Genomic DNA, 12,329 nt, shown 5'->3' on the forward strand with positions numbered 1-12,329 from the left:
TTCACCGAGTCTTGGCTGAACGACGGCACAGATAATATGGAGCTGGCGGGATTTTCCACGCACCGGCAAAACAGAGAAGCTACGTCTGGTAAGATGAGGGGTGGGGTTGTGTGTCTATTTGTCAATAACGGCTGGTGTGCGATGTCTAATATTAACCATGCACCGGCAAAACAGAGAAGCTACGTCTGGTAAGACGAGGGGTGGGGTTGTGTGTCTATTTGTCAATAACAGCTGGTACGCGATGTCTAATATTAATGAAGTCTCAAGGTATTGCTCGCCTGAGGTAGAGTACCTTATAATAAGCTGTAGACCACACTATCTACCAAGAGAGTTCTCATCTATATTATTCATAGACGTCTATTTACCAACACAAACCGATGCTGGCACTAAGACCGCACTCAACCAACTATATACAGTGGGGGGGGGAGTATTTGATCCCCTGCTGATTTTGTACGTTTGCCCACTTACAAAGAAATTATCAGTCTATAATTTTAATAGTAGGTTTATTTGAACAGTGAGAGACAGAATAACAACAAAAAAATCCAGAAAAACGCATGTCAAAAATGTTATTAAATGATTTGCATTTTAATGAGGGAAATAAGTATTTCACCCCTCTGCAAAACATTACTTAGTACTTGGTGGCAAAACCCTTGTTGGCAATCACAAAGGTCAGACGTTTCTTGTAGTTTGCACACATCTCAGGAGGGATTTTGTCCCACTCCTCTTTGCAGATCTTCTCCAAGTCATTAAGGTTTCGAGGCTGACATTTGGCAACTCGAACCTTCGCTCCCTCCACAGATTTTGTATGGGATTAAGGTCTGGAGACTGGCTAGGCCAATCCAGGACCTTAATGTGCTTCTTCTTGAGCCACTCCTTTGTTGCCTTGGCCGTGTGTTTTGGGTCATTGTCATGCTGGAATACCCATCCACGACCCATTTTCAATGCCCTGGCTGAGGGAAGGAGGTTGTCCAGTGAAGTTGTCCTGTCCCCTTAGCAGAAAAACACCCCCAAAGCATAATGTTTCTACTTCCATGTTTGCCGGTGGAGATGGTGTTCTTGGGGTCATAGGCAGCTTTCCTCCTCCTCCAAACACGGCGAGTTGAGTTGATGTCAAAGAGCTCCATTTTGGTCTCATCTGACCACAACACTTTCACCAGTTGTCCTCTGAGTCATTCAGATGTTCATTGGCAAACTTCAGATGGGCATGTATATGTATTCTTGAGCAGGGGGACCTTGTGGGCGCTGCAGGATTTCAGTCCTTCACGGCGTAGTGTGTTACCAATTGTTTTCTTGGTGACTATGGTCCCAGCTGCCTTGAGATCATTGACAAGATCCTCCCGTGTAGTTCTGGGCTGATTCCTCACCATTCTCATGATCATTGCAACTCCACGAGGTGAGATCTTGCATGGAGCCCCAGGCCGAGGGATATTGACAGTTCTTTTGTGGTTCTTCCATTTGCGAATAATCGCACCAAATGTTGTCACCTTCTCACCAAGCTGCTTGGCGATGGTCTTGTAGCCCATTCCAGCCTTGTGTAGGTCTACAATCTTGTCCCTGACATCCTTGGAGAGCTCTTTGGTCTTGATTTAAGAAAATATTTACCAAATTAACTAAAGTAAAAAATTTAAAATAATAAAAAGTTACACAGTAACACTCAGTTTTATGCTCGCTTCGAGGAAAGCACCACTGAAGCATGCACGAGAGCTGTTCTGGACGACTGTGTGATAACGCTCTCGATAGCAGATGTAAGACCTTTAAACAGGTCAACATTCACAAAGCCGCGGGGCCAGACAGATTACCAGGACGTGCACTCAAAGCATGCGCAGACCAACTAGAAAGTGTCTTCACTGACATTTTCAACCTCTCCCTGACAAAGTCTGTAATACCTACATGTTTCAAGGAAAATCTGGACCCCTACAAATCAGCCGGGCTAGACAATCTGGACCCTCTCTTTCTAAAATTATCCACCGAAATTGTTGCAACCCCTTTTACTAGCCTGTTCAACCTCTGTTTTGTATTGTCTGAGATCCCCAAAGATTGAAAAGCTGCCGCGGTCATCGCCCTCCCAAACTGCTACAGACCTATATCTATCCTACCCTGCCTTTCTAAGGTCTTCGAAAGCCAAGTCAACAAACAGATGACCGACCATTTCGAATCCCACCGTACCTTCTCCGCTATGCAATCTGGTTTCAGAGCTGGTCATGGGTGCACCTCAGCCACGCTCAAGGTCCTAAACGATATCATAACCACCATCGATAATACTGTGCAGCCGGATTCATCAACCTGGCCAAGGCTTTCGACTCTGTCAATCACCACGTTCTTATCGGCAGACTCAACAGCCTTGGTTTCTCAAATGACTGCCTCGTCTGGTTCACCAACTACTTCTCTGATAGAGTTCAGTGTGTCAAATCGGAGGGCCTGTTGTCCGGACCTCTGGCAGTCTCTATGAGGTGCCACAGGGTTCAATTCTCGGGCCAACTCTCTTCTCTGTATACATCAATGATGTCGCTCTTGCTGCTGGTGATTCTCTGATCCACCTCTACGCAGACGACACCATTCTGTATAATTCTGGCCCTTCTTTGGGCATTGTGTTAACAAACCTCCAGACGGGCTTCAATGCCATACAACTCTACCTAGGTGTCTGGTTAGACTGTAAACTCTCCTTCCAAACTCACATTAAGCATCTCCAATCCAAAATTAAATCTTGAATCGGCTTCCTATTTCGCAACAAAGCATCCTTCACTCATTCTTCCAAACATACCCTCGTAAAACTGACTATCCTACCGATCCTGGACTTCGGTGATGTTATTTACAAAATAGCCTCCAACACTCTACTCAACAAATTGGATGCAGTCTATCACAGTGTCATCCGTTTTGTCACCAAAGCCCATATTCTACCCGCCACTGCGACCGGTACGTTCTCATTGGCTGGCCCTCGCTTCATACTCGTCGCCAAACCTACTGGCTCCAGGTCATCTAACAGTCTTTGCTAGGTAAAGCCCCGCCTTATCACAGCTCACTTGTCACCATAGCAGCACCCACCCGTAGCATGCGCTCCAGCAGGTATGTTTCACTTGTCACCCCCAAAGCCAATTCCTCCTTTGGCCGCCTTTCCTTCCAGTTCTCTGCTGCCAATGACTGGAATGAACTGCAAAAATCACTGAAGCTGGAGACTCATATCTCCCTAACTAACTTTAAGCACCAGCTGTCAGAGCAGCTCACAGATCACTGCGACCTGTACATATCCCATCTGTAATTAGCCCATCCAACTACCTCATCCCCATACTGTATTTCTTTATTTATTTTTGCTCCTTTGCACCCCAGTATCTCTACTTGCACATTCATCAGCTGCACATCTATCACTCCAGTGTTTAATTGCTATATTGTAATTACTTCGCCACTATGGCCTATTTATTGCCTTACCTCCCTTTTCTTACCTCATTTGCACACACTGTATGTAGACTTTTTGTACTGTATTATTGACTGTATGTTTGTTTATTCCATGTGTAACTCTGTGTTGTTGTATGTGTCGAACTGCTTTGCTTTATCTTGGCCAGGTCGCAGTTGTAAATGAGAACAAGTTCTCAACTAGCCTTCCTGGTTAAATAAAGGTTCAATTTAAAAAAATAAAAAAGGTCTACACTTGTTGTATTCGGCGCATGTGACAAAGTTTGATTTGATTAGTATGAATGTGAATAAACTTTGATATGTTGGAACGAACATGTGCTTTCTCCTGGGTAGTAGCTAGTTCGCTTTACATTTAAGGTTTTAGTCATTTTTAGTTGTCAGGTTTTATCTAACTAGCTAACGCTAGGTTTTTTCTAACTAGCTAACTTCTGGTTTTGTGAAAAACTGATAGTTAGTCTAGGCAGCTGTCTAAGCGTGTTGTAATCATGGCCGAATAACGACCTCCAGGGGGTCCACATTGATTTTTCTAGTCACTCTCGCTCAGATATCATTAACATTGCATAAGTCATGGCAAAATGTGTAGAATTGCAGGAAATTAGCCTTAAAACCACATTTCTTCACCCCATGGCAAAATGGGTAGAATTGCAAGAAATGTGTTATAACAAAATGTGTTGAATTGCAGGAAATTCACTTTAAAACCAAATGTTTTCATTTTGCCGTCAAGAGTGGGGCCACTAAAATGTATTTTTCATCATCTTCTCCTTCACCTTCTTCTTCAAATTAGTAAATAATTAATGAATATATAATTTGTACTGTAGATACTTACACATTTGTCTTTTATTTTCCTAAGCTTCAAGACACGTTGATACAGAGAGAGGGGGAACTGGCAAGACTACATGAGGAAAATAACAAACTCAAAGAATTCTTAAACTCCTCATTTGTGAAAACATTGGAGGAAAAAACGAAGGTAATTACTTCATAATCAAAGATCATTCATGGCTGATTGATTGATTAATTTCAGCTGAGTTTATCTCTAGTTATCTCTAAATGTAGCATAATAAGTGTGCCCTTTGGAAAGCCTAACTTCCCAGTTTACAGAGGTGTAGTTTCTCTCAAACAGCCTCCTTACTTGTGTTCTTCCTTTTCCATAGAGACTTCTCTCTGCTCAGAGTGGCGATAGGAGGAGGAACCGGAAGCGGAATTCCGAAATTCAGAATCTGCATGGTGTTGGAGAATTCCGGAACCTCAGTGCCAGTCAGCTTCTCCTTGGTTCTCAGGTGAAACGGACCTGCCGGAACTTGTCCCTGCAGTTCTGTTCCGAAGAGGAGCTAGCCAGCACCCCACCTGTGGACCTGTGGATCCTGCAGACCTTGGGCCTGAAGGACGAGGACACCATCGATACAACATCCACTGAATACAGCTTTAACTCCCCCATTGACTCCCTCACCAAATGCAGCTCCATCACAGACTCCTCTGGTGACTACTGCCAAACAACCGATCATAAATCCACCGCTTATGACACACCTACTGACGGCCCTGGTCATGGTGCCAGTATAGGACTATACACTGATTACTGCTTTAACACCAACAGTGACTACAGTGTCTCTACAGACTCCGTCTCTAACTTCACTGGACCTGTGCCCTCTACTCCATACAGCCCTAGCATAGAAGTCACCCCCAATTTCCAGACCACCCCTTATGAAGCCCCACTGCCCCAATTAGTCAACACTCTCTCGTCAATTGACCCAATACAGCCATTCAGGCCCATCTTAGCCTCCTCTCCCAACCTGTCTCAGGATAGTAGTCCCGGGCTGCACCACACTCCCAGCCCGCACTGCCGTAGCCCCTCCAGTCCTGTAGGGGGTGATGTGACGACTCAGTACCCTGAACTGTCTACCCCACGTAGCCGGACAGAGCTAGCTTTCAGCATGTCCCTAAACCCTTCCAGCAGCGTCAGACTCAAGACACACAGCTTTCCTCAGGGACAGGCCTTCGTCCGCAAGGACACCCTGGGAGGCTGGAACTTCACCTGGGTCCCCAAACAAGGCCCATAAGCCTCATTTATATCCTACGGACAGACGCAAGAACTACAATAAGCTATGTAAAATAGCGACCCTGTGTAGTTGCGTAGCAAGAATAAGCAGACATGTGCAGCCCCGTGATTTGTAACAAGATGCAAATAACTAGACGCAAATACACACGATCGCCATTTTGCGTTGGTAACTGTGTTTGTGCATAGGCCTGTTTGAAAAGCATAGGAGGTAGCTACCTGCTAATCCAAAGGACGATGGATAACTTGCTGTTCTAAAAGAGAGAATGACTGCCACAGAGACAATTGCCCTTGTTGAGGTAAAACACTGTTAACCACAGAAAAGTAAAACACTGCCCTGTACCCTTCAGCTGCATACACATAACTGGGGAAAAAACAGCCTTAAAGCAGCAGTGCTTGAGCACTTTGAATACTTCACCTGTACTGTAGAAGAACAACACAAAGTTTACAGATAGTAAACAGGTTGTAAAATGTAGCCTGTAGAAGTTTATCAAATTTACCTCTAAGCAATAACAATGTTATTAATGAGACAGCTGCCTGACAAACGTGCCAGACAGAAGTCTACTAGTTTAATTTGAATGTGTAGATAATCCTACTACATATTAACCCTACTTTGAGTGTCAATGATGTTATAAGGAACAGAGTTTTTCTTAGTCAGTTCAAATGGTCAGTAAAAACTTGTGATGCTAGCAATCAGGGCTCAATCAAACATGGCACAGTACCTGACCAGTACCCAAGGAAACGCTCCCTAGATATACACCATGGATACACTACATTACCAAAAGTATGTGGACGCCTGATTGTCAAACATCTCATTCCAAAATCATGGGGATTAATATGGAGTTGGTCTCCCTTTTCCTGCTATAACAGCCTCCAGTCTCCTTAGAAGGCTTTCCACTAGATGTTGGAACATTGCTGCGGGGTCTTGCTTCCATTCAGCCACAATAGCATTAGTGAGGTCAGGCACTGATGTTGGGCAATTAGGCCTGGCTCGCAGTCAGCGTTCAAATTCATCCCAAAGGTGTTCGATGGGGTTGAGGTCAGAACTTTACACCACTCCAGCCGTGACTTAGCATTGCGCATGGTGATCTTAGGCTTGTGTACGGCTACTCGGCCATGGAAACCCATTTCATGACGACGAACAGTTCTTGTGCTGATGTTGCTTCCAGAGGCATTTTGGAACTCGGTGGTGAGTGTTGCAACCGAGGACAGACGTTGTTGCTCCTATACGTTTCCACTTCACAATAACAACACTTACAGTTGAACGAAGCAGCTCTAGCAGGGCAGAAATTTGACAAGCTGACTTGTTGGAAAGGTGGCATCCCATGACGGTGCCATGTTGAAAGCTCTTAAGTAAGGCCATTCTACTGTCAATGTTTGTCTATGGAGATTGCATGTCTGTGTGCTCGATTTTATACACCTGTCAGCAACAGGCGTGGCTGAAATAGCTGAATCCAGTCATTTGAAGGGGTGTCCACATACTTTTGTATATATAGTGTATCTATGGTTTATATCTAGGAAGCTTTTCCTGGTGTGAGAAAAAAAACCCTGGTCCTACTGAAAGCGTTTTACACAGTGCCGACAAAAACTAGAGTAAAATGTGCCCTTCCAGTCACTACAAACCACTGTAATACACTGTCTCTTGATTTTATATGTACACAATGTGATTTTATAATTTTGTAAGTTGACCTGAGTTTGTGATCAAAAAAGAATTACTGATTAGCAATTTTCTCTGTGAATTTTGTTCCACATAATTTGACATAATCCATTTTAAAGCCAGTTTGATCACGTTTTTTTGTAACCATTTATCCCATGATGGTGATGGTATTAGATTTAGCCACTCTACCAGAGTGGTCTTCACAGGACCAGTGGAATCCGCATCTTTTCATTGCTCAACCCCTTTTTTTGTGGATATGATTCCTTTTCTCTCTTGAACCTTTTTTCATATGGCTGATTGGCTAATTATCATGTCTTGTAGGCAGTAAGGTGTGTTTGAACTGCATCAATGCTGAACAAACTGAGTAAGAATGTTGTCATAAGACTAGTTTGAGAACCAATAGATTGCCCCAAGACAAGTCATCTGAAATTTAATGGCTTAAGGATGGAACAAAGTCCTTGGACTTCAGATTGAGATATCGTCACACCAAGCCAAACATTTTTTGTGAAGGAATGGTGCAGTCTCACTCACATATTTTTTGTTTATTGGATAGAACAAACGTATAGAGAAACAATAGAGCAGAGAGTGTTCTGAAATAGCAGTGGGCTGGATTCGAACCCATGCTGCAGCGGTATATCTGATCAGAAGGAGTCTACATAGACAGCTAGACCACCCTAGGCCACACCCAGCCAACCTTGTTACAGGGATGACCTGCCATGCTACATTAACTAAGCTCACTACGGCACCTGTCTCTCCACACTTTCCAGGAGCTTTTTGTTCCCCTTTACTAAAAAACAAAAGACGACCAGCAGCTCCCAGGAGAGATACCCACCCTGATCCGCCCACCAAGGTAACGATGGGCTGCATCTCCTGGGGTGGAAAGACGGGCAACACCCCCCCTCTCTGGCTCCCTTGAGAGCTTACGGAGTCTGAGGGAAAGTTCAGTCTCAGAGTTAGCCATGGTGGTGCATAAGCGAGTGGTCTATCCTTAATGACAAGGTAAAGCCCCTACAGATGTCCACCAGATTGGGTTGGTAAGATGTAATAAAGGTAGACAGACCCTGAGACAGGAGGCTTGGCTGGTGAACCCACGGTCGGTCCTCTTTTTCCGGGCTAAGTGTCGGGGAGGCAAAGGGGTCATTAAGTGGGCCTACCCTGCTGAAACTCAATATGGCCCAAGTGTTTCTGAGGAGGGGGATCGTATTGTTTATTCTCACCCAGCTGACAGCCTTGCTAGCTGATCAAACTATCATCATCGCTGGCATATATTACACGTCTAGGGGGAATGGAAAGACTGGCGTTAGTGAGAGTCACGTATACGAATGTACCTATGGCAGGTGTTCTTAAATAGAGAGAATTAATTGAACAGTTTGGCCCTCTATTACCGAACAATCCTTCGACAAGAAAGTTTAGTTAGACACTGACGGACGGTTTCCCGGATACAGATTAAACCTTGTCCTGGACTCAAACGTTACTTCAGTGGTAATCTCAGCTAACCCAGAACTAAAATCGGGCATAATTTGGTCAGCTATGTGATTAAGTTCTGGGTCTATTCATGTTAGAAATTGAGAGTTCCAGTTCGCAAAGTCTCCACCCTCGCAAAAGGAAACTCTCAGGCAAAGCCCAAAGAGGGGATGGACCTACCTAAATTTGTCCAATAAGAAACTCTGTTTTTGTTGGATTTTTTCCCCCCTACAATATGCACTAATGAATACACCCCAGGTTTCACAGTGCAACAACCAACACTAGCAGGGTAGGGTAGGGTACTGGTGAATAAAAGGGGGAGTGCAGGGAATTAGGAATGGTGGTGAACTGGAAATAGGGGTTCGGATAGCAGGTGCAGGTGGCTGATATAGTGAAGTGGAGAGGGATGAATAAGTTTGGTTTATGGTAGGACTAATGTAACCTACATACTGTAACACAGGTGGTTTGGTGATCAGGTTTGCCTGAAACCTGATGAAAAGTTGTACTAGCTCCCCGAGGCAATTCCCTAAACTTTGGCTAAGGGGGCTGATATGCTCTTCTGGTGTGCAGGAGACCCAGGTTCAAACCCTATTGGTCACAATAGGTTAACTTCTTTAGGAAAGGGGGGCAGTATTGAGTAGCTTGGATGAAAAACATGCCCAAAGTAAAATGTCTGCTACTCAGGCACAAAAGCTAGAATATGCATATAATTAGTAGATTTGGATAGCAAACACTCAGAAGTTTCTAAAACTGTTTGAATGATGTCTGTGAGTATAACAGAACTCATATGGCAGGCAAAAACCTGAGAAAAATCCAACCAGGAAGTGGGAAATCTGAGGTTTGTAGTTTTTCAAGTGATTATCTGGCTAATACAGTGTCTGTGGGGTCATTTTGCACTTCCTAAGGCTTCCACTAGATGTCAACAGTCTTTAGAACCTTGTTTCAGGCTTCTACTGTGAATGGGAAGAGAATAAGAGCTGATTCAGTCATGTGTCTGGAAAATTGGCATGAGCTCAAATTGCGCGCGGCCGTGAGAGCGAGCTGCCTTTCCTTTCAATTCTAAAGACAATGGAATTGTCCGGTTGGAATATTATTGCAGATTTATGATAAAAACATCCTAAAGATTGATTCTATACATCGTTTGACATGTTTCTACGAACTGTAATGGAACTATTTTGACTTTTTGTCTGGACTAAACTCACGCTTAGTGAATTTGGAGTGCTGGACTAAATGCGCAAACAAAATGGAGGTATTTGGACATAAATATGAACTTCATCAAAGGTAAGTGAATATTTATAATGTTATTTGTGACTTCTGTTGACTCCAAAATGGCGGGTATCTGTATGGCTTGTTTTGATATCTGAGCGCTGTACTCAGATTATTGCAAAGTTTTCTTTCGCCGTAAAGCTTTTTTGAAATTTGACACAGCGGTTGCATTAAGGAGAAGTTTATCAATAATTCTGTGCATAACACTTGTATCTTTTATCAAAGTTTATGATGAGTATTTCTGTAAATTGATGTGCTCATTCATCGGAAGTTTTGGAGGCAAAACATTTCTGAACATTACACGCCAATGTAAAATGGGGTTTTTGGATATAAATATGAACTTTATCGAGCAAAACATACATGTATTGAATAACATGAAGTCCTATGAGTGCTATCTAATGAAGATATCAAAGGTTAGTGATTAATTTTAGCTGTAATTCTGGTTTTTGTGACGCCTCTCCTTGCTTGGAAAATGGCTGTGTGGTTTTTCTTGTCTAGGTGCTGTCCTAAAATAATCTAATGCTATGCTGTCGCCGTAAAGCATTTTTGTAATCGGACAATGTGGTTGGATTAATGAGAAGATTATCTTTAAAATGGTGTATAATAGAGAAAATGGTGTGAGAAATTTGAATTATGAGATTTTTGTTGTTTTGAATTTGGCGCTCTGCTATTTCACTGGCTGTTGGCGAGGTATGTCCTAGAGAGGTTTTAAGGTTTTATGATATAATCGCACACTCCTCTACACAGTCCTCCATCATATTCACAGGGGGCAGCAGTGAGTTGAGCCTGCTACCAAACCCAATCCACTCACTCCAGCAAAAACTGGATCTGCACTTGATCATGCTCCTTCTCAGTGGAAGCCCCATGGTATGTGGGCAGGGGTAGAGTACTGAGGTTGTATCTTTCTATGATTGGAATGCAGTCATTTAGTATTACTGTTGTGACCACTGTTGCATACTGCATATATGAGGGATCCTTACTATCTGTGTGGTTTACTCAGTAGAACAAGGTGAGTGTAACATTAACAATGGGCCCCCAGTGGCTCCAACCACAGACATATTGGCTCACTACTCATTAACCTTTAATGAGCTGTCAAAGTGGATCTGTCGTCCCCCAAGACACCATATACACTCACACCACCATCACCACCACCAGATCATTAGTTTTGTCTAATCCTGATTATTGTCCAGTCGTGTGGTCCAGTGCTGCAAGGAAAGACCTAGTTAAGCTGCAGCTGGCCCAGAACAGAGCAGCATGTTTTCCTCTTAATTGTAATCAGAGCGCTGATATAAATACTATGCATGCCAGTCTCTCTTGACTAAGAGTTGAGGAGAGACTGACTGCATCCCTTTTTCTTTTTATAAGGAACATCAATGTGTTGAAAGTCCCAAATTGTTTGCATAGTCAACAACACACAGCTCTGACACACACACTTATTCCACCAGACATGCCACCAGGGGTCTATTCACAGTCCCCAAATCCAGAACAAATTCAAGAAAGCGTACAGTATTATATAGAGCCCTAATTGCATGGAGCCTCCTTCAATCTCATATTGCTCAAATAAACAGCAAACCTGGTTTAAATTGTTTTACCTTTATTTAACTAGGCAAGTCAGTTAAGAACAAATTCTTATTTTCAATGATGACCTAGGAACAGTGGGTTAACTGCCTTGTTCAGGGGCAGAATGACAGATTTTGACCTTGTCAGCTGGGGGATTCAATCTTGCAACCTTTCGGTTACTAGTCCAACGCTCTAACCACAAAGGCTACCTAAGTTGTGGCATACATTCATTCTGATATCCATAAATTCCAATTTGTATTTAATGTTAGCTGATTGATGAGTGGATCATCTTGACAGACACACACCCACACACACACATACCTATTTGAGTCACAGAGCCATGACGAAAAAAGCAAGCGCTGTTAAAGATTCACAAGGAAGAGAGTCGGTCTCCAATTAATAACAAGCAGTTGTCTCTGGAGGTTGATTGGATTTTGGTAATATATGATATATAACCTCTGTAGTCACTGACCCTCCTGCCCTGGGGAAGGGGGCTCCAAAATGGCACCCTATTCCTTATTTATTTATTTGTTACTTTTAACCAGAGCCTTATGGGCCCTGGTCAGAAATAGGGTGTATATATAGGGAATATGGTGCAATGTGGGACACAAGCTAATGCAGGCATCACAGCATGAATTTTTGTTTTGAAAATGCTAAAACACATGAGGCGTAACGTTTTGGAGGAGACGAGTGCCAAACGTGACCACACCTTTGAAAACAATTGATAAGAAGACATCTGTGCTTTGAAAAGTGTGTCCTGTCCTGTTTGATTCCACCCTACAGGAGTAGTGCAGTGTCCCCCATCATATGCCCGGGTTCCTCACGGCTTAATGGTTAATGTGTTTTTATGGCCTTCTGACGGTGATGAGTAACCACATACAAACCACAAGTCTCCATCAACCCAATTAAACTAAGCACACACAC

At 43.3% G+C, this 12,329-nt stretch overlaps 1 protein-coding gene across 1 annotated transcript; it reads left to right on the forward strand.

Moving 5' to 3' along the window:
• Nucleotides 1-4,032: 4,032 nt before the first annotated feature.
• On the forward strand, nucleotides 4,033-7,180 carry gmnc (geminin coiled-coil domain containing). Its single transcript, XM_082966836.1, has 3 exons — nucleotides 4,033-4,044; nucleotides 4,259-4,375; nucleotides 4,560-7,180. The coding sequence occupies exons 1-3, from the start codon at nucleotides 4,033-4,035 to the stop codon at nucleotides 5,460-5,462; spliced, it is 1,032 nt and encodes a 343-aa protein (XP_082822962.1). The 3' UTR covers nucleotides 5,463-7,180.
• Nucleotides 7,181-12,329: the final 5,149 nt, after the last annotated feature.

The sequence above is a fragment of the Salmo salar genome, chromosome 20 (assembly GCF_965601325.2).
Source record: "Salmo salar chromosome 20, fSalSal1, whole genome shotgun sequence".
In the NCBI taxonomy this organism is placed as follows: Eukaryota; Metazoa; Chordata; class Actinopteri; order Salmoniformes; family Salmonidae; genus Salmo; species Salmo salar.

Bases quoted from the DNA above. Each gene is read 5' to 3' on its own strand.
- gmnc (XM_082966836.1), top strand. The intron at 4,376-4,559 runs GTAATTACTTCA...CCTTTTCCATAG, and splicing joins CATTGGAGGAAAAAACGAAG to AGACTTCTCTCTGCTCAGAG.